The sequence below is a fragment of the Barbatula barbatula genome (assembly GCF_947034865.1).
Source record: "Barbatula barbatula genome assembly, chromosome: 10".
NCBI lineage: Eukaryota > Metazoa > Chordata > Actinopteri > Cypriniformes > Nemacheilidae > Barbatula > Barbatula barbatula.
In genome coordinates, this window is record NC_136773.1 from 3,155,056 (window position 1) to 3,181,522 (window position 26,467).

At 39.6% G+C, this 26,467-nt stretch overlaps 1 protein-coding gene across 9 annotated transcripts in view; it reads right to left on the reverse strand.

Moving 5' to 3' along the window:
- The window catches only part of nectin1b (nectin cell adhesion molecule 1b), a 182,594-nt gene that overhangs the window by 48,318 nt on the left and 107,809 nt on the right, over positions 1-26,467 (reverse strand). For 5 of the 9 annotated variants that reach the window (XR_013787244.1, XM_079466437.1, XM_079466440.1 and 2 more), the window contains exon 6: positions 4,462-4,609. Coding sequence is in view for 5 of the 9 variants with exons in the window: in XM_079466437.1 (XP_079322563.1) it covers positions 4,462-4,609 (148 nt within the window). In the remaining 4 variants the exon portion in view is untranslated. Of the gene's footprint in view, positions 1-1,825; positions 1,911-4,461; positions 4,610-26,467 lie in introns of all 9 variants that reach the window. The other 4 variants (XR_013787242.1, XR_013787243.1, XR_013787245.1 and 1 more) reach the window with 1 other exon arrangement.

The window sequence follows — 26,467 nt, forward strand, 5'->3', positions numbered from 1 at the left end:
TGAAAATGCTTTCAATCCCATAAACCGAGCTACTTGAATGTTAAGATCCACCAGCAGTATTTGGGCGCTTTGAAGTCTCTCCAAGGGAAGTCAAAGTCAATCCATATTGTTGTGTTGGTCTTATAATCAAGGCTGTCATAGCCCTGTCACTATAACATGCTTTGCTGCTAGCGCCTGGAAGTTAAATTATTGCAGCAGAGCCTTTAATATCACTTCAGCTCTGCTTGTCAAAAGTCAATAACAGTCCGTTGATGTGCCAAACTGCACTCAAAAATCGAATACTGCAATATTACTATTGTACGCAGGACCCGCCTAACCCTAACCAAGAAATATTGTACTGTAGATTTCTTTACCTCTGTGTCAATATAAGATGAATTACAAGAGCATCTCTGGGGACCAAAATTATGTATTACTGTATTGTGCTCAAAGGCCAGAACTGAATTGAGCAATGCTATTTGTTACCAGTGATGTATGAATTGAGCCTCTGTTAGGTATAAAACTTATACAAATGTATTATGCCGGATGAACATTATGGTCAAGCCATGAATAGGCAATGTTGGTATATTTTTGTTATAAAAATTACTTCTTTTTACACAATAAATATTTATATTTAAATGGATAAAAGTGTCTGCCAAATACAAAAAGTTGTCTTTTGAGGGACTTGCGCGTAATAACAACAACCCTGTTTGTTCCTCCCTTAAGAAAGAAAACATAAAAACATTACATCCCATATCCCATTAGAAATTTAAATTACAGATGATGTTTCTTTAACATCTCTATTATTTCCCCAAGACATCAACCAGAGCAAACAGAAACGTTCGCTTGGATTTTCAGTTCGTCAGATGTTTCCTTAGAGAAAAAGCATTAAATCTAACTCCACCCATTTAAGTAGACATCTCAATACTAAATGCATATCTAATTCATTCATATTATGTTTATGTTTTCGAACTTAAGTTGATATTTTAAATGAAACGCACCCGAGAAATCTAAACTTTGATAAACCACTGAGTAAAAAGTTTCCTCTTGGACTGACTGACAGAATCCAAACTACAGAATGCACTCTCATTTGTGCATGATCAAACAACACATTGTTACACAGACAAACACAGAAATGACAGTTTTGCTGTCACTTTCGCATTAGCAGCGAGCGTGACAACTTCTGTTTGTCAGGGATTGAAATGATGCACATACAGACAGAAACATGCTTGCAAGGCAACAGAAGGAGAAAAGAGACGTGCAGAGACGTGTTTAGCATATTGAGCAGAGTGAATTTTAAAGCTGTGGGTCAGTTACTTTGAGTGGTATTAGTTTTGGAAGTAAAAGCCCATGAGAATCCTCCCGGGAAATGATAGTTACAGAAATAACTTTTCATCAAAAGAATGCTTGATGAAAGTGCACTTACACTTCAAAAAGCTAACTTTTTTATCTTTATCTCTGCCTACTGTATACCTGCTGGAAAATCCACCTTAACACAGCTGCTAGCTGTGTTTTACAACATGGTAGCGGGTTTCAAATTTGTCCAAACTGGTAGATGATCCAAGTTGGACATTGGCTAGCTAGTCGACAAGCTTCGAAAACCACCAGATGGTCTACAAGCTTTGACCTACTATCTACCATGTTCCAAATTGATTTGGATTAAAAAGCAATACAAACATTAGGATCGATGTAATGCGACCATCTTTTCACAGGTCCGGTCAACAAACACAATCCCATATGCTCAAATGCTGCTCACGAAGAGCTCAACAGACAGAACTGCAGGCCACACGGAAACTCTGTCGGGGAGAAATGTAGAAACACGGTTGACTGGGAGGGCCGTGGCCTTTACTTTCCTGGTGGGGGATTCAGGCTTCTCTGGGGCCGCAGTCCCAGGGATCTCTGTCTTTGTCACACAGCTATCAGCCACTGTGATGCTGGGATCCAGAGAGAAAGAGAGAAAGAGAGATTACTGAAGCAAAGGAGCGAAGAGCGACAGCAATACACGCGGAGATGATAAAACAGAGTGCCTCATTTGTTCCTAATTCATTCCTCGGAGACAGAATAAGGCTGTTTTTGTTTGCTTCCTTAGCCTTGTGCATTGTTTGCAAGAGACAAAGTGGGCCGAGTGTGGCGGGTCTTTAGCCGAATATTCCATTATAGGTTGGCCGAGGCGTGTTGACCCTTGTCACGGATAAAAGTTGCGGCTGCGTGCGTGTCAGAGCTACAGCCGAGTGCTCGGTTTCAACACTTTTCGCAGCTGAACGGGCTGATTTACATTCGCCGCCAAACACGAGTGCTCAATTTACTGCTGTGTGGCAAATTCTGTATTCTTCGGGGAAAACAACAGCGCTGAAAGTTAAATTATGATCATTTGAATACCCCCTTTGTTTTCCTTCACAAATAATGACAGTCGTGGTGAAAAGCAATTACAGTTAGCCAGGGAAAATAATGCATCCTCGGTAAACCTCGGAGGAATATGATCACCAAAAGAAAACAAACAAACTACGACAAGACCTCAACGTAAAGATATTAAATTATCCTGCACCTATTGCCATAAAGAAACACATGTAAAATAAATGTAGAAAGTTGAATTAGAATTTATATTATTTTCTCAAGCCACCCTCAATATTAAATTATAAAGCATAGCTTTCGGTAAGCTTCAATATCTCTATATTTAGAAATAGTGTTTATAGTATGTATTGAAATATATGAGTTCATCAACGTACTATACACTAGTTAATATAACAGAATAGTTGTGTTTAGTACAGGTTTTATTTTCAAGGGGGCTACTGATTTGCTTATCATATACTGGTAAAGGTGAGATGATCATAAATATTTGCATAAAATAAATATAAATTATAAACAATAATAATTGCATGCTATACGGCAGTGTAGAGCAAATAAACATTTTCACTTATACAATAATGGAACAACAATTATTTTGGTTGGTGGGCTTATTTTGTCTGATGTTTGATTACATAACATGTACGATACATTTCAATATTTCATAAAATGCCACAACATCTGTCGCCCCCCCTGGATCCATCTTGGGGTCCCCAGTTTGACAACCACTGCAATATGGTATGTAGGATTATATAGTATCTGTATAGTACTTACAAATAACATCTGAAGGTGTAACAGATATTTTTTCCTACAATCTTTTTTTATAAAATATAAAAGAATACCCTAAGCAACTGCCTTTAAGCAATACCGTTGTTGCCCACAGAATACTGCCGTAGTTTGGGAAGCACTGAGAGCTTTCAAATCGTAAAACGCTGGCTCTATTGTTTTTATCATCAATGAGAGTCATAATTTCATCAAAGAGGTAATTATGAACTCAGGTGGATCTTGTGCCAGATTTCACGCACCCTCGCTGTGGTTTTCCGCAGCCATATTCCCATGAAGGACAGAAGGACAAAAGCCAGCGCTCCCTCATGCGAGGGATAAATTATCCCCTCAGAAGGACAGGCCAGCGCTTACTTCAAAAAATCAAAGAGTTAAATGAGGATAACCTGATCCAAGTGGCTCTAGTGAGGATTGAAACTGATATTAGCCTACGTAAGTACCAACATTTCAATGTTTTTTGTACCGAAGCATGACTACAGAAGGTGCTAATGGGCCGTGCACTACGCGGGTACCGGTCCAAGTCTCCGTATGGCAGGGAGAGAAGCCATATGTCCACAAACTCATTTGTCATGGTTTAGATTTTTTATGAAAGCAGTGACCGCATTGGAGTCTGGCCCGCTCAGTGATCTTTGCATTTTGGGACCGGTCTCAGAGGAGGGAATGTGAACTGCCTAGCTAAAGACTAGCTGCAAGGCGAAATGGATGTCACGTGTAATATGTCCTGTTAAGTTAGCTAAATAATGTCAAACTTGAGCTACTCAGGACCACGACAAGTCAGGGATCAGCGTTCTACATCTTTTCAAACCTCCCATTCCTAAATTTGGAGAGGTGTGCGACTTTCAAGTGTTCTGTTTATCTGGCACGCTTGGGATTTGACAGGCTCTGGTGATAAAGTGACGTGCCTCCTGCAATCAGCTCTGATTGAAACACCTGTATCTCAAAACTGAAAATGGACGAATGAGGTCTATATAGCAATCAGAAAGCCTCCTTAACAAATAGGTAATATGCTCTTAAGCAATCAAGTGTATCCGCTAAAAACAAACTTGGAGATGGATTCATAAATGCTGTTCCCTGGTTATTTTAAAAGTCATGACCTCAAGTATTGAAGGTTGTTAGTTCATACAGGTACCCAGTGTCCTGAGAGGATGCTACATGGAGTAATAATCCCAAAGTAGGTACAGGCAGTGAGTAGTCACATCTCCAAAATGTAGAGCGCGCATCTGTAAGGTCGCTACTAACATTTCCCCACAAGGCCTTCTTGGTCAAGCAGCTTCAGAAAGCCTCACCAGCTAGACATTGTTGGGCCAGTATGCTAGTTTTTCCAGCAGGGACGTCCTGCATAGATTCTGATGTACTTACAGGTCGTTGTCTGTCTCTGTCCGAGGTTTCTGTCCTCTTCTGTAGATCATACAGATTGCGGCCACCACTCCTACGATCAGACCGGCCACCACCACGACCCCCAAGATGCCGAAAATACCTCCGGGAGGACCCTGCGCCATCGGTTTTTCTGCAGGAGAGAAGGGGGAGAATGAGGAATTGTCTAAATTAGGTCTCGACTCTCTCATCACAAAAGCACGCCAGTAGGATTAAACTTTCATAGACTTTAGATAACAAACATTTAAACCAGACGGCAACAAACAACGAAAACATCCCTGTGCTTATATTGCTTCATGCCTGTAGGTTAACCTAGCGTGGAGAAAATGCATCGTGAGATCAAACGTAGTTCTTTGTTTACTTGTTTGTTTATAAATGTAGCCGAGTAAAAGAAATAAACAGTTTTAAACAGTTTTAACGCAGCCTCATCTAAATAAAGATATTAGAAACAGACAACACATTGGAAAGAGCATACCAAGCAATATTTGCTCCAAACTTGAGTTCAGTCCCCCTTTGTGCCCCCCCACACAGAGGTCTTTTCACAATGTAATATTTGCAAATATTAAAGGGATAGTTAATCCAAAAAATGTAATTCTGTCATCATTTACTCGCCCTCTTGTCATTTCCAACCGCCTTTCTTTCTTCTGCAGATCACAAAAACGATATTTTGAAGAATGTTGATAAACTAACAGCGGTGGCAGCCATTCACTTCTATTGTAGCCATGCAAGAGAATGGCTGCCATTGCTATTTTGGTCAACAATATTTTTCAAAATATATTTTGTGTTCTGCGGAAGAAAGAAACTGACATGACAAGAGGGTGAGTAAATGATGACCAAATGTATCTATATACATTGTAGTTACCTAGCTAACACAGTACGTTCTGACGCCCGTTCGTCTTCATTTTGGTCACCGTGACTACTTTGTTACCGCGTTCTGAGGACGTCTTGGCAACATTCCATTTTTTCGAAATGTCTTAGCCACATTGTGAATTCATCCCATGGAGAACGTTGTAGCGATGTGAGGTTCTGGTGTTCAGATAACCAGGACACTGGTAATTTGATTAATGAATCTGGTCATTTCTATTTATTATTTTATTATATGGAAAATGTATGATCAGAGTAAAATCTGGTAAAATCCGACAGCTATTAAACAGGAGTTTCATTCGATTATTTCAACGTTATTTGGTGTCATGATTCTGCTGGTTCATTGTGGTTGTGTGGTGAGTACCTGTTTCTTGTTAGTCTTGGTTAGTGTATTTTGTAGTTCTTGTAATGGGTTATTTTTAGTCTAAGTGTAGTTAGTCTTAGTCCTGTCCTGTCTTGTCATGTTATTGTATCCATCCCGGTTTTGTGATGTTACACCCTCGTGGGTCTTTGTTTTGCAATTTATATTAAATATCTGTTAACCCTTTACCCGCTGTCTGCACCTGGGTCCTCTGTCCGTGTCTCACCACCCCTGATCATTCAATTTTGGTACGTTGCTGCGACGAACATGGTACGTTCCAGGTATGATTTCAGGAGGTAATCACCATGTCCCAACAACGTCCAATGTCACGTCATCACGAGGAATATGGGAATCACAAAGTTACGTTGCTGGAACATTATTATGCTATGTCCTGGCATATGATGATGATGATGGGCCGGTCCAGGTACGTGGTCACAACACTTAACTTTTCCATGCATTGACTCCCATTCATACGCATGCAAATGCGACAGACCGGAAATGCAAGCCCGTCAAAAGATGTTTAGAATTTTGCTGCGTAGAAAGTTCAAGTTTGGTGAACTCTGACCTGCAAATTCGTGTCAAGTTAGTGTGTGAGACCCATATAAGATCAAAACGTCACAGCGTGACCAATCTTTACAGAAATGTGAAAAATCGGAGTCGTGCCCGCCCATTTTTGTACCGCAATCCAAACAATAGTAGCATGCTCAATGTCAAGTTTGACTGCGGCTTTGTGCGAATAAACCACTTTCCAACCAGCCACACAAAACCACACTCTAATATCAAACAGACTAAAAGCTCTAAATAAAAATATAATTATTCTTTCATGTGACTGGCTAACACAGATATCTGCGCTAACAACCTTAATGTAATCATTAAACACTGGTGCAAACACAGAGGCCACACTCTCAAAACCTTTGAGACAGATAGTAAATATATGTGGGAATTTAAGGTGAGAAGATGAAGAGGTTTCTTCTGTAATCCTTGCATCAGGGCTGAAATCGGTCTGAAATTCCCTTTGTATTTCAATTTGGACCAAAAAATCAAAAGCCAGACTGCAGGGTCTCCACAGGCTGATATCATCATAGCTTCCGGCTAGATGGGGAAGTTTTACCTTAGTAACCCAGAGGGTTGTTTGAGTAACGCAGTCAAGCGAGCATTTAAATATTATATAAGAGCTGCTAGAATAATCATTTTGTTTATGAATGATTATTTTAAGCATGTGGCCTCGCTAGACGTATGCTCTGCATGAGAAGGCTGTAATTCAAACCATAATATTTCTCTCAAAATGCCAACAAAAACAATCATACATAATATGTTCCAGCAGAGGCACATTTACACATGTAACCCGTTGGCAGCATGTTGGGGCAGTCCTCTTATGAAGAGCCCAGCAGCTGTTGCTAACTTTATGATTGGACTCCAGTTTGTGTCAGAAACAGTCAATGTTGGCAGAAAACGTAGGCCGATTCCTCTCTCAACGGCGTCTCGTAAAATCAGTGCAGTGTAACTGATGCCCAGCAGGGGGTGAGAGCGTGCACTGGGATGCCATATGTACCAAAATCAGTCCCATGTTATAGCCTCCAAACACCACCATCCAAAATTATGAGCACAAATGTACAACTTAGTCTTTATCACTAAACACAGCAGATGACAGAATTATTAGAAACAGGAGCTGGGCCAAGAAACGTAAAATGTTCAATATAATAAAGGCAAATAGAAAAGCTCTTTGTGGCTTGGATGCCATTTCTAATACTGGTGTCATAAATAATGTTTTACTCTTCTGTTTAATGATATCCTGGCTTGTTTTTGCAATAAATTTGCCAGGCAATTGTTCCGCCGGGGGTGTCTAGAAGATTCTGTTGCCTGCTGTAAAACATATGCTGTCAGTGCTGAACTTCGATTTGCATGTTGATATATATCAATCTATATATATATATATGTATATATTTATTGAAGTGGCGCTTTTTAGGTCGTAAAATACAAAGCACGTGAGAAATTATGAGGTTTTAAAGTGAAGTTGATCTATGAAAGCTCAGAATCTTTGTTATCATAAAAGAGACAGCTATACCATTATTTAGATACTACACTATAGCTCAGATCATTTGGTTGTAGAGACACACGTGATATGACTAAGGACTTTTTTAAAGAAAGAAAATCAAAGAAACAGGACAATGTCATCTCTGAGCACGTCATCTCTAGGGGCGGAGCCAAGAAACGCATTTGAATCTGATATGACGTGTCATAAACATAAAAAGAAAAACATGATCGTTAATTTATGAGTTAAATATTAGCCTTAAAATATGTCATATAAAGTGTAGACATGACTGTAGGAAAGTATCTCAAATCCAAACCCTAATTCTTAATCCTTGGCTGATCCAAGATCATAAATCCAACTGTATAGTTTCATCCTACAGCCAAAATAGTAATCATAAAGTGCGTGTATTTTCGCTCAGAGACGTAGCGCGAAGCCAGGCAGAATGCACAATAATGCATTCTCATGAATGTTTCACTAGTTCTCCATCAAACATCAAGGCAAGGCGTCTGAGAGTGAGAGAGATCCACAGCCACACAATTGAATGGGAGAGCAGCATTAGGATTCAATCCTCAAACGCTCTGCCAGCCTCAATAAGGCAAACCTGGGGCTGAATCAATGGCTGCTGCCCAAGTGCAGGGAGAATCTCTAAACACTTTTAAGATGCCGTCGAGTTAGACTGCTATCTATAGGCCCCATGATGTCTTCATTATTATCTGACCGTGACTGTCTGCACTGACAGGACGAAGATTCTGTCCCAAGGGTGTTTTTCTTCCCCCGACAGCCTGTGTCCGCATGGCTGACTCTCTGCAGAGCACAATAACGGACAAGCACTTCACATAACGCCGTACAATGGCAGCGCGAGACCCTGCATCTCTGTTAGCCGCCCCCTTTACGAACACGCTTTGTGCCTGGCTCTCGCCGTGGACTGTGTAAGCAATTACGTGTCACTTTAGGGTCCGCAGCTTTTGGGACCCGCGCTGACCTCTGTCGCTGTTGTCGGAAATCTTCAAATTGAGGGAAGAATGCAGGCTGCTCTCCAGTGTCGAAATATGTGAGGTAAAGAATTATGTAACACAATTATTTTAACATATAATACCAAAGAACAAATAATAATAAAATAATAAAAAAAACAATGATCAGTTTTTTATACAAACCCATGCAACGCCTGCATTTAAAAATCCTTACAATACCTGTATTATATTAATTATTTTTATTAGCTGTCGCGCATGATTTTGCATGAAATGTCAGTTTGACCTCATTTGGCACATAATGTTAAGTATTGTAATGTTAAGTAACCTGCAATTTTCTATTTCAGACAGAGGAGTTGAAAGAGAGGCAGAAATGACAGATTGCATACTAAATGGAAAAATACAGCGGTTGGACAATGAAACTGAAACACTGGCCAATGTGATGGTTACACATTCCACCAGTAAGAGCAGAGTGTGAAGGTTGAATTAGCAAAGTAATAGCACAGTTGTACATTAAATAATGTACAACTGTGCTGGCGCATCTGTGACCAGGACAGCAAGTCATATTTTTAGTCCTAATATCAACATATCAGCATGAAGGATGAAGCACATCCAGCAGAAGTAACTGTCGACACAAGAGGAAGCAGTCTGAAAGGGATGTCCGGTTGGGTATCCAAAAAACATAAAACCACAGCTGCCCAACTTACTGCAGAATTAAATGTGCATCTCAACTCTCCTGTTTTCCCCAAAACTGTTTGTCTGGAGCTGTTTGTACTGACAATGTGAAACATGTAATGTTCTCTAATTTGTTCACGTTTACTGTCTTTCCCACATCCAGGAGAGTTACGGTGTGGAGAAGCCCCAAAGACGCTTATGAGAAGCATGGGGTGGATCAGTGATGGTTTGGGCTGCAATATCATGGGGTTACCTAGTCCAATACTTGTGGTAGATGGGCACGTCACTGCCAAGGACTACCGAACCATTCTGGATTCTGAAGGACCATGTGTACCCAATGGTTTAAACATTGTACCCTATAGGTGAGGCCGTGTATCAGGACGATAATGGTTCGATGAACATGAAAGCGGAGTTGAACATCTCCCATGGCCTGCACAATAACCAGAAATGAATATTATTGAGTCACTTTGGGGTGTTTTGGAGTAGTGAGTCAGGAAACGTTTTCCACCATCAGCGTCACCTAGGGACCTAGCCACTGTTCTGCAAGAGAAATGGCTCAAAATCCCTCTGGCCACTGTGCAGGACTGCTATCTGTCATTCCTAAAACAAACTGATGCTGTATTGGCCGCAAAAGGAGGCCCTACACCATACTATTAAATAATCTTGGTAAAAAAAGGTGTTTCCGTTTCATTGCCCTCCCCTGTATATTTATCAGAAACGTTTTCATGACAATGGCTGCTTTCCCAAGAGTGGGCGTGGTTTCAGTGGCGACAGCCGACACCCCCAGCGTTTGAGAGCCGAGAGTCCTGCCTATCTTTCCAAGATTTGTATAACTTATTTTATTTACTTGGATGTTTTTTCTCCATTAAAATTTGGCTGGGTGTGAATAACACATTTTCTGTTCTGTGACAAACTCGGAACACATATTTCAATGTCACTTTACTCTGACTTTTAATGTCTTTTCGTGTTCAGTTTTGACATTTATAACAGTTATTGCTACAAAATAAAAGTTTTTTTTAAACTGACACGTCACGTTTTTTAGTTGCGAACCTTATAAATATGAATGAGCAGAAATTGAAATGACTCTGTGAGGTTGACAATAAACACTTTCTAAATGTTAAAGGGATACTCTGTTTGCATTCCTAAATTCTTCTTCTTCAAAAAAGATTTAAAAAAATGGTAGCCCATGTCAGTTGTTAACATTCTTACAAAAATATGCAGGTTTGAACAATGCGATGAATTTTCGTTTTTGGATGGTGTGTCCCTTTACGCACCACCTTTCACACTGACCATTTGTTTTAAAAGGAAAAAAGACGGTTCTCGATTTCCTACTCTATTTGTAGTAAGTGCCAGTTTATTTTACAACCTGCAGATACTTTAAAGGCGACATATTGTGTTTAGGGGCATAAAAGATGAGAAAAACGTGTGACAATCTGGAGTGAAGGGTTGCATGTTAGGGAGATAAGCAGAAGGTTCCCGCTGCGAGTTTTATTCCTAAAAATGTAGCTGCCCTTTGGGCCTGTTTTCCATTGCCTTAATGGAGTAGCTAGACAAACTGTCGTGTTATATAACACAAACACAAAAAACTACAAAAGAAGGGTCGAAATGCAATTTTACTGTTATGGAACTTCAAATAAATGCATAGCAGAACAGGATTGTGGGAAAGTCTCACCATCTGCTAACTGAAATAATAACATTTTCTAGACACAGAACATGTTTTTGCATTTAGTTTTTCATGACTCTTGAAGTACACATAAGCAGATTAGATGTCGATTAAAAATTAATATTTTGACATTTCGTTCAACTATCTTGTCAATTTTTTCGCTTGAAAATAATATTTACAGTAATACTAACACACCTTCATCCCCTCAAGAAACAAAGTTATCTCTCTATATTATCTGTCTCTGAAAGGAGCATAACAGATCAAATCGCTGAAATCCAATCTTGTCGAAAGTTGTGCTGCTATGGTCCAGAGGGCTAGAATAACTCTGTCACTTTGGCGAGAGATGGAGCAAAGCTTTGTTAAAGCGTTTCTTATTAATCACCTTCTTCAAGACCTACATCCATGAGGGATGGAAAAATCGATCCGCTTCTCAAAATGTATAGCTAAGCATACAGCAGGAAATTCAATTAGCTTGTGCAGGACGCTGTTGGGGTAGCAAAGCCACACGTGCTGGAGGATTCAATTATACTTGAGAAAGCATCGCCTTTGGAAAGGAACGATAATGTCGAAACATTTTTTTTCCAGTAAACCTCTTTCCATTAAACTTAAGGTATGATCTCCTCTGAATAAATCGCAGTGCCAGAGATTACAGAACACCTGTGAATCCGGTCCGGCAAAGTTTTAGTAGCTGGTTGCAAAGTTTGCAATGGAACGTACCAGGATCTGGTTTAAAGGTTGTCATTGAAAGATGAAAAACCTGGACTGGTCACTGGAGCATACATGTAATGCTTTATGGGCAAAGGAGATATTGCTGTCACTCTGATTCGCTCCTCTGGGATGCTACATGGCTTAACTCTTACAAATAAACCCATAACTTGACTCTTCAGTCTGATACGTCCAGTTCACATCATGGATCTCTGATGTAAATCCGGTGTGTTATTTTATAAGGAAGACTAACAAAACATGAAGTGGCATTGGGTCACCAGGACTAAGAACCACTGCTTTAAGGGCAATATTATTCTTCTGCTGTGTGGTAAGGGCCATTGAATTATGTTGGACCTAAATAATGGCCCATCAGTCCAGCTGCATTACAGACAACGGTCTCTTTTCCACCGTAAGAGCAACAGAGCTGCCCGGAGCGACGATCAATAGGTTTGTGATGCACTATAAACCTTCAACAGGCGGTCGGGCTGGCAGGCCAGTGGCGCGTTTTCTCACCCGTCTCCAAAGCATGACAGCCTGTTTTTGGATCATAAAAGAAGAATTACAGGCCCGGTATGTGAAAGCTTTTCTGCTGTGATCGTTCGGTTAAGGGTCCTCAGTGAGCAAACTAATTGCAGATTCTATTTGTTGTGACATTTGTGGCCATGAGACAACAATAGAAAGTCCATTTGAGGGAGATGGCAGGCGACTTACCGCGAGAGAGAGAGCTGATGAACTTTTATGACATTTCAGGGAAAACAACTCAGATCCCTTCACTTCTTACAGTTCAAATGAAACTTTATGGCTCGATGTGAATAGGTATTGTCATAAACAAAACTCTTAGCCTGTGCTTTTTAAGTCAAATTGAAGCTTTCAAAAGGCTCATCAAAAACGTTGAGAAAAAACATCAAATAATTTAAGTAGCTAAAGGTTTGTTTTTCTAATTATAATATTTATATAAAAACCTGGCAACTTCTGTGCTGTCTCGAAGTGAGAAAATTTGTCATTGATTTTCAATGAGAGTAGAAAGTCCACCCACACATAGACCTGTGGTATCGCTGTCAATAAAGTGATGTGTCTGGCCCTCCTGGATACGACCTTGATGATTAGTGATGGAGTCTGCTCCTGGGTGGCAGACACCTCCATCACATGTCAAACCTGCTAATGTAGCCCTCTCAGAGCATCGCTGGCAACCTCTAATCTCTGCCCACTGACACTTTCATGTAAGGTCTTTTCGAACATTCAATTTTTTTCTTTATATTTTAAAAAACAATTTTGCTTGGTTTGTTAAATGAATAGTGTGTTGGTAACCTATTTTTATCCCTGGACCAAGAAACCATGCTTCTGAAGGCTGAATAAATAAGCTTTCCATTGATGATAGGACAATATTAAGGCCGAGATACAGCTATTTGAAATTCTGGAAACCGAGAGTGGCAAAAAAATAACAAAATTGGGAATATCGCCTTGTCCATCAGAGGCGCTGTTGCAGGGCGTGGCTAAGAAGAATAAGGTTTGTTTTAGAGCTGTCTATTGGCTTACCGCTGAAATGACGTTGTGAAAGGTGAGTTGAACCTGTAAGCAGACATTCCAAGCTTTACGTAGATACCAAACTTGAGTGGGTAATTCTGAAAGAGTGGACAGCAGCAAGGGAAGGTTGTTGGCGTGTTGGCGTGTTTAAGCCCATTTTCGTTGGCGATTTTGCTGCATCCACTCACAAAAATAACGTTTTGATATATTTAGAGTAGGAAATTGACAAAATGTCTTCATCTTTATTTAATATCCTTATAGAATAATTTTGACACATGTATTTTTGTCTATCGCCACTAATAAACCCGTGCTACTTATGATTGGTTTTCTGGTCCAGGGTCACATTTTAGTCAATGTCACACAACCTAAATGGTTTAGTGAAAACTATACCATGTGGTAGTAGCATGTCAATAATGTGGAATATAAATTAAAAAATCTAAGTAAAAAAAAGAATTGGTTAAAATATTTGTGTGTTGTCCTTAACTAAACATTAAAATAAGTTAACTTAACAATTCAGGTGCAGTCTACATGTATGAGCTTAAATGTTTTTGGGACAATGGATTACTAAGGAGTTTAGTCCATCAAGTGAGTACAGTCAATTTATTAAGAATTAATGTAATATTTCACTAGTCACTAGTACTTAAACATACTAAACAACATTACAGATTTCATTATGTGTTGACAAATAAACACATTGAACACATTGACCAGTAATTATATGTTAAATTGCTTACACTTCATCTCTCGCTTCAAATGTGAACCATGCATTGCAGATTTTCAATTTAATGTGTTTTCATCATTTTTGGTCATGGGTTACTTCATGCAAATATGAGAATTTGTATATGTATTTATATATTTAAATATGATAATCCCACCATACCATATCGCAAATGAAAGTATCATGCTATTCCCAAACATATACATTATGCAAATACTTAACCAAAGATTCCATAGAAATATTTAAATGCCCGGCTTTCAGACATGGGCGCGAGATTCTAGACATAGCAGAGCATACCTGTCCTCACACGGCGGATGTAAACTCATGTTCTGTCTCGAATGCCACGCTGAGCAGAATCTGATTTCTCTGTTGTTGGATCAAGAGAGTCTAGCTGGGATACAAATGCATGATGGTCACAGCGGCCATTTCTTTCTCCCCTGATAGGCCTATACAGATACAAGAACTGGTCGCAGTTCTCCTAGGGGGGCAGGAACTAGGCCATGTAGGTTTTGCATTGCTTCGTTATTTGAACATTCCGTGCACTAATCCTTCCATCTCTTTCAAAGACACCACAGTATGAAGAATCTGTGACTAGTTAGCAATGACATCTCCACACATGGGCCATGTGACCTCTTTCTAGTTGATAAGTGCGGATTCCATATTGCTTGTCATAAACAATATTTCCTGTTTGGTAACATCTCTGTGAATGAAACGTGATGAGATAATCGAAGGCAACCACATTTTCCTTTGGATCCTTAATGGAAAACATATTACCTCTGTGCCAGAAACCTACAGTAGTGAGCTCTATACTGCCTACATAAGGCGACAACCTACAATGAACTGATACGGCACCTCTGAAGGGTATCTTAGACACAGCATACCAACAAAATGCTGTCAGATAAACAAAACAGAACTGTTGTACGTTCAATACCACGTGTCAGATTGTGTTACGAAGGAGCATTGCAAATACGCATACATCTGAAATTAGCAAGTGTGGTGTCGTGACTGTACATGTCACACACAGCATGCACCTTTGGTGTGAAAATGAGATGGAAAGGCACTGGGAAAAGGCATTCATGCGCAATGTGAAGACCTTAACCTACAGCTTGGTATTTTGCTGCTTGGCCTTTTACCCTCATGCTTGGATCTTAAAAGGTTCAAAGTTGCACGATTCCACTGTGGCGTGTTAGTCACACATTGAGGTATGAGGCGAGCATTAAAATGAGAGACCCTGAAATCAGCTTGGCCCACCTGGACCAGATCTCTTTCAGCAGGATAACAGTCTATCACCATGACTGGCAGGATGGCTTGTCTAAAATGGAAGAGGACTGAACGCTTTCTCCCTGAAATCCATTCCCATTCAAATTTGTATAATTACTGGTACTACAATATTTATACTTATCAATTTATCAATACTATATGTATATCAATAATAACAGTTTATAATCACATACGAGACACCCCTAGTATGTGTCTACGCAAATCTGGATTTTCATGGAAATAAAGCAAAAACGCATAATGTATAAAGGCTACATAATGATTTATTCCCTTGTATTTGAATTTATCTTTATTTAATGATATAAGAGCTAGATAGTTGGATGTAAAGGCTTGAAAAATCAACAAATAAAAGCTAATTTCATATCAAATTTCAAAAAAATGTTTTTGGTATTTGACTAACATGAACAATCACCAGAGGGCAAAAGCAAAACAAAATATATCTCTCTCTTATTGGTACACCTCATCAGCTAACAGGATGCAGCTAAAAATGTACTAAACTGTCTAAACACACTCATTAATGCCATGCACATCAGAGTTTTTAATAGTGTGCCATGCACATCTCTGGTTAAAAACAGAGCTTTTAGAAAGAATTCATGCTGGGTTGAATTGTTTCAGCGAATGAATCTGGTGCTCAACTGCTAACCACAGACCTTTGAAGATGGCTTCTCCATACCATCCTTCAGAACCCTTGGGCACCTTTCAAATGGACAGATTGAAGTTACTTTGTTTAGTAACTTAGTCATACCACCGTGGCAATGAAAAGAGAACATGGCTGCCAATGTTAGCCACCTGTTCCAAAATCTACAATGATGGGTATGTTATTACAACCTCACACTGCTGGTTCCAAGACACTGGGATCTTCATGAAAAACAAAACAGCAAAAGGAAGAATAAAAAAAGCATGGGTGAATAACAGTGTAGCTGTAAAGACGATCTGCAAGCAATTTATGCCGAGTTCCATTGCTCCTATTTTATTTCCCTTTTTTTTCCATGTGGGCCAAATACCACAGGCCTCAATAAAGAAACAGAAATGTGGTTTAATGAAGTTCATAAATCTGTGTTATTCGGTGCCAACATCGAGAGCCACTTAGTGCATCTGCTGATCCTTCTCCTTCTCTTTTGCCCAGCACCCGCCCACCTCGGGCTAAATCTACACTCTCATTAAAGTTACACGTTTTTAAGCCTGTCTCCCTTGCAACCACAAGATCTTGATGTCATCTTCTTTTCCATTGCAGTTTTCCCACTAGTGTTCCATGGAGTGAAGCAATTCACCTCGTCCTGCCCCTCGTCTACCATACGGCCCATTCTGTCTCGGCCCGACACACAGCCTTCTGGGAAAGCTGTTCTGATTGTTTCTGCTAGTTATTCTTCACCACACTGCAGAGGGCAACACTTCATTAAGGACAAATTGCTAACACCTGGTTTGTGTTTATTAGGATAAAACCCGGCACATTATTGGCTTCTGAATCCTCCGGTACGAGGCAGAAACCCTTGGAGCCATTCTGCCTCTTTGTGCACCATAAACAAATAAAACCCAATAAAACAACATCCAGCTGTTATACCTTGTTACAAGACAGCAGGGCTTCTAATAACTTCGGAAATTTTTCTTTTGCAGGCTTTCTAATGTGAAGGCATTCATTTTGTTCCAGTCCCTCACCCTACAGTACAATAGACTGAAGATAGGAAAACGTGGTTAAGACAGCACTTTCTGTTCACAAAAGTAACACTTGTAATTCAAATTGTAGAATTCAGATGCAAAACACTCTAAATCCATCAGACAACTTTTCGTTTGTATTAGCATTTTTTATTAGGTTCCTACAATGAACTCTGAACTCATTATACTGAACTGAAGTGAATTTCATTGATTTAGTCAAGTCAAGTCAGCTTTATTTATATAGCGCTTTTTACAATTTTCATTGTTACAAAGCAGCTGTACAAGAAAACATTGACTATAAGTAAAACATAAAAGGTTATGGAAGTCAAAACACAGGTCAAATATCAGACACACAATAAATCAAATTCTAGCAGCTCCCCCGGCCAGGCAAACTGTGCAAAACAGTATGCAAACGGTGGCGAGGAACCCAAAACTCGATTGGAGGAGAAAAAAAAAGTATCCGTTAGTTTTCCTCTTATTATTATTTTTAGCCCATTGGATCACAAGACAGCCCATAACACAACACCACATAGTTGTAAAAAGTTATAAGCAACTTTATTGTGCTTTCAGTACTTTTACCTTTGATTTTATAACTGAATTTCAAAAACTCTGACTTTCCATAGTGCCCTATAGGGCTTGACCCTATAATTGCTGCTTGCAGCTATAATTGTAATTGAAGCTCTTCTTTACAGAAATGCTAATGACGTTGCTGGATAAGTAGGTGAATAAGTAGCATTAGCCTGACCACTACATTTGGAGCGCAAGAGCAAAAATAGACATTCTTTTGTCCACTGTCCGTGTCAGTGCAGTACAGTCAGCAGGAGAGCTCTGGCTACAGGTTACCGTCCCTCAAATATAATAGATCATTAAAATACCACAAACCAGGCAACCCAAGACTTTCCAACACACTGGATCCAGTTAAGAAGCTCAAAATGAATGTTTCATCCAAACCATAGCCATATGTCACAGAGAGGAATACCAAGAATAAAGAAAGAGATTGTGCTTATACTAGAATTTATTTTGAGAATTTGACTACACCACAGAGACCTGTGTGCTTCACCTGTGGTTTTGTGGTCTGATTGAAGATGTGAGATGTATTGTCCAAATAACGGGAAATAATATGACAAATTGTGAGATGAAAAGCCACTAATACAAGTAGTAAAGCTGATAAATGCAGTATGTGTGGATTAAATTGCAAAGGATGACCAGTATACACTGCTATAAAAACAAAACTGCTAGTTTTACTCTTACTATGTATTCAAGCTATATATTTTATCAGTATATGTGTTCCCTGGGAATCGAACCCATAACCCTGGCATTACAAGCTCTCAACATAAATTCAATCTGAAAGCAGCATTACTGCTGTAGAGAGACCAGGGAAACAGCTTATGTTTCTCTTTTCTTCGTTTTAATCACAGTGTGCCAACAGTCACTGGCACACATTCGAGCCCTATTCAGCTCTATATCAATTCTAAATATGTCGTGGCTTGTTTCTGTGAGTCTTTTAGCTCAAGATCCCTGAAAATCAGAGGCCCCTAGGCCCATTCCATAATCCATCCTCGGGGTCGGATGACGTGGCCGCGAGCAAAGTCTGCATTTGTCAGCATATCTGAATTATCACTCCATCTGGAGGATGGCAGGTGACATATTGTCCCTTTGACAGCTGGAATCACACATACATCGCGCTCTAATTAAACTGCTGGAGAACGACTGGAACGCTGTCATGTAGTCAGCTGGAATGATCCTGAAGCGCTGCAGTAAGATGGAAGATGTATTTTATTGAGCTTTAAGTTGACAGGAAACAGGACAACTGTCAGAAGTTAATAAAATATCTCTAGCTCTTCTACTCTTTGTGATAGAATCTCAAGAGTCCATTGAGTTTGGAAAGACTGCATATGTTGCTTTCATCTCAATCTCAGCAACCCGGTCAAAATTTGACACGTCAACCCTGCGCACATGTGGCGAGAGTGTTGCTTTTGGGTTGATTTCTGGAGTCGTTGACATGCGCATAGTATAAAGGACATTGGCAGCAACTACAAGGGCCATAAATGACATCAGCCAATGAAATCGCAGCGAACGTAAGTCACTTACGGTCTCTAAAAGGACTGTACCATTTTGTAAAAATGAGAACATGTTGCCCCTCTGCTCCGCACGACAAAAAATATGTCATTTAAATGCCGTCATGGTAACAGCAGAAAACCATGGGAAAATATTACAGCATTATGTGAAGTTCAAGTTGTTCCAAGGTGAGAGTCATTTTCTCTTCTTGAGAGGTCCAAGGTCAGCTGTTAGCTTTTATACCATGGAGAAATTTCAATTCATGCAGAAACATGTGCTTCCCAACTACAGTACTTTCACGGGCAGACCCCAAACCCCTCTCCGCGATGCAGTTATCCTCGCCGCACCAAGCTGAATGTTAATTTCAGGTCATCTATCTCTTCCAAACAGGGCACCGGAGTATTTAAGTAGATATCTCGCCCTCCCGTTCACCTCATTTTAACTCTCTTTCCCTTTTTGCTAACAAAATAGCTTTTTCCTACGAGCGAGTGATTCCACGGCTGGCATCAAGAGGTCAGCGCTCTAAGTTCCGAATCCAGTTAACCATTTTGCAGAAGGCAGACCCAGGTGTCATGTACATGTTTGGTGAAGGGGTTTTCTATTTCTATATGAGTGCAGACACTCACCTTGTGCTCAAAACTGAGATAAACTATTATATCATGAACTGAAATAAGTAGGTACCTATATTTGGAACTGATGTTGTAGTTAAAATGCATAAATCATAACTTGGTTTTGTTCTTTGAACGAAACTCTTATAAACAATAAAAGCATACATAAAGTACTTTGTGAATATGTCATTAACAAGTCATTCACAAGTCATGAGGAGTTTTCTGAATATGTCTCCAGAGCAACCTATTCAAGCTATACATTTTATCATTGTGGTTTTCTTTGCATACATAATTGTTGACTGTATATTCCACCAGCTGAGCTTTTGGAAAAACATTGTATAAATTCAAACAGAAGGCACTCTTACTACCAAGGAGAATCGATATTTCGCTGTTGAATTATTGTTCTGCAAAGCCAAACATGCTTTCCAGTCAAAGACATGTCTGGTCAATAAAAATATGGATGTGCAGATTCATCCGATGGCTTATATGTGTAGATATATAGCAAACCCACACAAGATCAAACTGTTACGATGTTGTCCACAAATCTTCAGTTTGCATTGTTTTATATGTTCATGGTGAAAAAAACAACCTGTGTGTTTTCCTCTTTTTTTATTTTCCTAAGTGCTTAAGGGATCGTGTGCAAAGCAAAAGTATTTTTCACAGCTTTGCCAAACTCTCAGGCACAAGTGCGGGAGGAATATGGATGCCCCTAATCGACCGGAAAGTGCACGCTGTGCTTTATGAAGCAATTTGTTCACAGGCTTCATAGCTGGCAAAACTGTACGTTACACCTTAGAGAATGCCAGCAATGTATCCTGTTCACGGTACAAGCTTTCATCCTCTTAGAAAACACAACAAGTGTGATAGATAACGCACTCCAGACATCTCATTGATGGTGCGAAACACTATCTCTCACAGGTTCTTCCTTTATCCCGGTAGCCCTTCCCTCCCAGCTTAAGAACACAATGCCTGATCCACACCCTCTGTTATTGTTAAGGAAACACTGAAGCGTGCTCTCCAATCTAGAATGCATTTCCCCCTGAGCTCTTTCTCCATCCGCAGCCAAAAATCGCAACCCGAGCGAGTACAGGGAGACTGTTGAGCGGTATAGAATGATGGATTTTAAATCCAAGACAGAAGAAAGAACGTGAGAAATAGTTTGGCAGGATTGCTAGAAGAAAAACAACATTACGAGCCGAAAGCCAGCATTGAGTCATAGGGAACGTGTAGACAAAAGAACAATTGTGCACTGCAGAACACATGGTCGACAAAGTTAAGCAAATGTTCACAACAGCTGTAGCACTATCAATGGGCACCAGCGGTCTTACAATATGCGTGCAGTTCATTGATGCTCTTTGGCGTCTCCTGATTAAAGGACCGTTAACACAAATATGATCGGTTACTTACAATAATACCATTCAACATCATAGTTTGCCTTTTCCCTTACATTATCATTTGAACTTCGGCCTTTTCAAAATGGGGCTTCATTTTCTTTTGCAAGAAGCGAGAGCCAATGGGGTTAAGATTGTGTTGATGTAAAAAAGAATATGCATAAGTGTGTGTGCACACCAAAAGAAAATGTCATTATTTGTGTGAATAGATGGATGCAAAGTTAATGTAAAGACATGAAAAGGCACAAATTAGTGACAGCCGAAGCAATGACCTGGGTTGGGCGCCACAAAAGCCGCAAATGTGCGTTATTAACCTCTTCCGAGAAAAGAAACCTCTTCCTCTTCAACTAGATCAGAAAATGTGTGCAAAGAGCTTGCCGCGTACGGTTTGACACGTCTGGATACATAAAGACACACCCAGTCGCCCGATTAAATATGGATAACCAGTTATCTTGCGAGTAATAGATCGAGGAATGTGATGCCTACTTTTAAAATGTTGTGTACATTATGAATATTCCTAATTTGATTTCATTGTGTGGAAAAGGGCAATTGGAAAATCTTTTTTCTTCACGTGTCATAGTGCTTTGGTTCGGGTGAGCAAATACTAATTTGATTTTATTTGGTCTAACTAACCCTTTATGACAGACTGCAAACAGCACAATGGCAAGTTTCTACAGGCTTCGTAGAGCCATTGCCATAAGATCATACATCGCCAACGATCTGGGGGAAATACAACACATGAAGGAAAATAGCCCACAAAGACAGGTAATCTAACAGTCCCGGGCTAAAGATCAGGCTCAAGACATTACATGTGATGGGCGGGATAATAGACTATCAATTCCATCACATCCTTGATAAATTGACCAGATGATTTGAAAGCAATCAGACACTTCATAGCAAAACACCACAATTTCGCAGCAGGAGTGATGATGAGGAAGCCTAGAGTAGATCTTCACGCTGAAGGAGAATTTACTAATGTCTTTGTCAAATAGTGCATTAGACTTTTCAATGCCTTTTAAATGATGTCACCAGTTGGGAATTCAGTTGCCTCTCGACACAATTCGGGCCAGGTGAAACGAGGCAGTTTAATGCATGTCCTAATATTGCTTCACGGCTTTGCAACTTTAAGCATGGGGAGGTGAAGCGGGTTCAGTCTCAAACGCTTGAGACGGGAATCTCTGCTGTCAGGCTGGGAGGCAGTTTCGGCTTAGATCTGCCTCAAGACTCTTTAATAAGGGTGACAATCGCAATTCTGCACGCATACCATCTCCTCCAGCGGCCAGACCGCAAGCAAACCCTCTCTGGGTATACACCACAAAGACACACATGACATTTTCAGAAATGCTTTATCTTGCCGTGCTCAATACCACTATCAATTTAATTGTGTGGCTTTGTAGTGTTTTTAAAATATTGTCTTTTTGTTTAACCGTCCTGACCAACCCAACACTGGCTCATCGCCTTATGTGACATTTTTCGTCATTGTGATTTCATCACTACTTGAATTTTCTTATGTTTCGCTATTTGGTGTGGGGAAGAATCTACAAGAAACCTTTTGGAAAATACAGTAGTCAATAGTTTGCTGTTTGGTGACACTAGTGGAGCGAAAATGACACATGTTAGCTTTTACTATGAAATCTAAAAACTCTTAACCCATAAGTCATGTCAATGGAGATTAAAATGCCGAGCGAGACTTGACCTAAAAAAATTAAGCTTAAAAATACACATTTTTCCATGTTAAACTTGATCAAAACCAGAGGTGTCCGGGACATTTTCATCAGTGCATACATTTTTTATGATGGAGCTGAAATATGGAAATTCCATTAATTACAGTATAAAACAGAGCTGTAATTCCAAAGCTGGACCCAACATTAACAATAAGAACTACACTACATATGTGAATGGTTAAAACACATGAGAAAAACACACTTTCCAGGCTTTCATTTATTTAAGTTTGTAGGGGAAGTCATGGCAAATTTTACAAAACGCCAGACCAACAGTCATTCTTTAAACAGAGAGTTTGGTGACCTCGCTCACAGGTTTATGGACGCACACACACGTAACTCAAATAAACACAATGAAAGAACATGGGCAACTGACTGCCTTTGCTTCTGGAAGCAAGAATGTTGTTTTAGAAAATATAATATGTTGTTTTAGGACAAGAGAGCCATCTGAAGAAATAGTTTTGACCTGAAAATCTTACCTATTTTAGGATTTTTTCTATTTATTTCTCATTAAACAGACCACCATGGAAGATATTGTATTTACCACTTCATTGCCCTTTAAAGTGACAGGCAGACAGTATTTACACTATGTTTTGACCTTTTGCTATTAGATCCATTTTAGATAAACGGGACAAATAAGCTTCCAAGTTAATTTGCATCCTGATATGTCAGCACGGAATCTGCACTGAGCAAATCCAGTCTCTTTATTCCAATTCCGTGATCCAATTGTGCGGTTTTGCTTGTCTTCAGTGCTGTCGCAAGGACATCCAAACAAAACAGCACCGAGTGCACCTCACATTCTCCTCGTGTCTTTAAATGCTTAATTTGACCATGGAAACTTTGTGCATCCAATCTTTGAGCACTGATCCTTCTAGCTTTATTATGCATGCTCTGATTTCCATATTAGCCAAAATGGTTCCAGGTATAACAGTAAGAGAAAAATGCCATGACATCAGCAATGATTCAACGTTTTTCCAGCACTTGCACTGATTCAAATGTTTTTTTAGTGATTCTAAAAGGAGAACAAGAGATGATAAAAGGAAACATTATTTCAACTAGTACTCATACTTATAACAAAGTCTGGAATGCAATGGTGGATTCACACAATATGCGGTAAGTGGTGGAATTGCCGCACGGCCCCTTTTAAGCCTATGTGGCTGCCGTTAACAAAAAGATTTGTATCTTCAGTTGCGCTTGCCCCAAAGAGCCGTTCCCGTGAGAGTTGCAGGATTTTGGATGCACGAGCACCCCTTGCGCACAGCCCCAACGAAGCACCCCGTTTTGCCACTTACTTTTCTAAGTAATGTAATGAAATGGTTTTCACGTAGCAGATACAAAACATGAAAGTATCCAATAGACTTACACCGACTCATGCAATTGAAATATGATGTTCATTGTATGAATACATACGAATTAGCTACCTCGTAACATAGTAAACTGCTGTGAGATTAGGCTTCATATGCAACACACATTTTTGTTCTTCAGAAAAAGTAAAAATCTAGCTGAATATTCTTTTGTACTCAGCTGTACTTTTCTGCCATTAGTTTGTACAGTAAATGGCTTTGTTTTGTCCACAGAATTTTGGTCAGACTGCCATCTCTCTGCACTCAGTGAATTCTGGCAGCTGAAATGACGATTCATCATTCAAACAATGTGATGTGTTTTTAAGCAGGGGGTGTAGTGGTGGACGCCTGACAGTTTTCTTGTTGCGTTCTTAAATAATCTAGTGTGTGTGTGTGTTTTAAAGTTACATGTGAACTGGGGAAAGTTGAATTCAGAGGAGGCCAGGTAAAAAACTGTCTCGTTTTCTTGTCTTCATTTTCAGGCTGCTTCTTATCTCCATTTACTTTTGGCCACTGCTGAGGTTATCTCCTAAATTACTCACGGAACTCATTTATTTCTCAAATGAATCTGGCTGTGTGGACTTAGCCCTTGCCACCAGTCTCCTCGCTTTAAAAGTGAACGATCGTGGCATCTTTCCCGCAAAGTGAAGGTGACTCAACAGCCGCATGATGGAGATCAAAAGCTTGCAGGCAAGAGCTGTATAGTTCTGAAGCATTGCGAACACACACATCTTGAAGCACACAGGTTTAATCACTACAAAAAGAGAAAAAGCACAGACTGTTCCATTAAAAAACAGCACATATTCCCTTTAAAACCTATTAAAGCCATGTCTATACCGGTCAGGGTGCGACAAGACACACGGCTTGTTCTAATGGGATTGTTGTGTCACGCCATGCTGCATCTAGTGTGGACAAAATCCAAAATTCAAATGGTTCTATTGTCTTTTGCCGCTTCGCAAAAGAGAAAAAACAAGTTTTCTTCGTTCAATGATTTTTAACAACATTGACCATTTTTACAGATGTAAAACAAGAAAAATAACCATTTACACTTTTCCTTAAGTGGCATGTTAAGAGAGAGATAGAAAGCATAAGAGCTCTCTCAGCCAAGTAATAGAAAGAAAAGCATTTTTTACGTGTATTATTCAATGTTTACATGTTGTAAAATTGGTTGAAAGTGTGTACATAAAACACATGGGTCTGTCATGATACTGCCACAAGACTCAAAAAGCAAGACAAGAGGGGGCAGAATTATGACAGAAGCCCCTCCTTAAGGAGCAACATCCTGGCGCTCCTCAAGGAGACATATAGGACAAGACAGACTGTGACACTAACAAAATCTTACAAAACATGATCATACAAATAGTGAAAGCACAAGAGTCCTTTCGGGCTGGATGCCGACTGGAGTGCTGGTGGGGATTTGTGGCAAGAGCGGGATTCCTACATAGACTAACTACATAGACTAGACTACATATAACACTTGACAAAAGAAGAAACAACTAACTAGACTAGACATCACAGAAGCAAAAGAATGGCAATGAATTAGCACAAGACTGAAGACACAAGGGCATTATAAAGGGGAGGATAACAAGGATAAATTAACACAAGGAAGTCGCAGGCAATGAACACTAATGGGGAGTTAAAAGAGAAACAAGGGGGTGGGGCTTAATGATGCGACATCGGAGAGAGAGCATGGCATGACAAAACCAAAACATTGCCATGCCCTTTCTCCACATGAAACACATGGGTCTGTCATGATTCTGCCACAAGACTGAAAAAGAATGACAAGAGGGGGTAGAATCATGATAGAAAAAAGTATATGTTAAATTTGTAATGGAATGATTTCATTATGAATTTACAGAAACAGGTTATATGTAAATGTACCTATAGATTTTAGATTATGTTATTACATTAATATGCTGCTTCAACGTAAGCCATTTAAAAGTTGCAGTGTATTCTGACTCAATAACATTTCTGTAGTTTATTTTTAAATGTATTTTTTATATTGAAAGGTAGGCCATCTTGAAGACTGTTTATAACATTTAAATATCAGTCTGTTCTTTAATACTATCACATGTCTTCATAAGACTGGGAATGCAGCACATGAGTCACATTTTTTTCAAATTTTTGAATTTCTTTCAAACATTATAATACCTGGTCACTATCCCTGGAAAAATACATTTACGTTTGGGACATGAATTAACTTTTTTGGCTTAGCTTTTCCTGTACTATTGAATCACCAAGACAAAAACATGTTTGATAAAACAGTTCTCACAGATATTCTTTTTAATAGAAGATGTGTTTGTCGATATGACCGGTCTAGTTTATCTCTAGGTCAGAATATTGCAAAACAGCATCCTTCCAAAAAAACAATCCTCCTTCGGGGAGGGCAGAAGAACAGAAACGTGTGCACAATATTCGCAGGCCTTTGG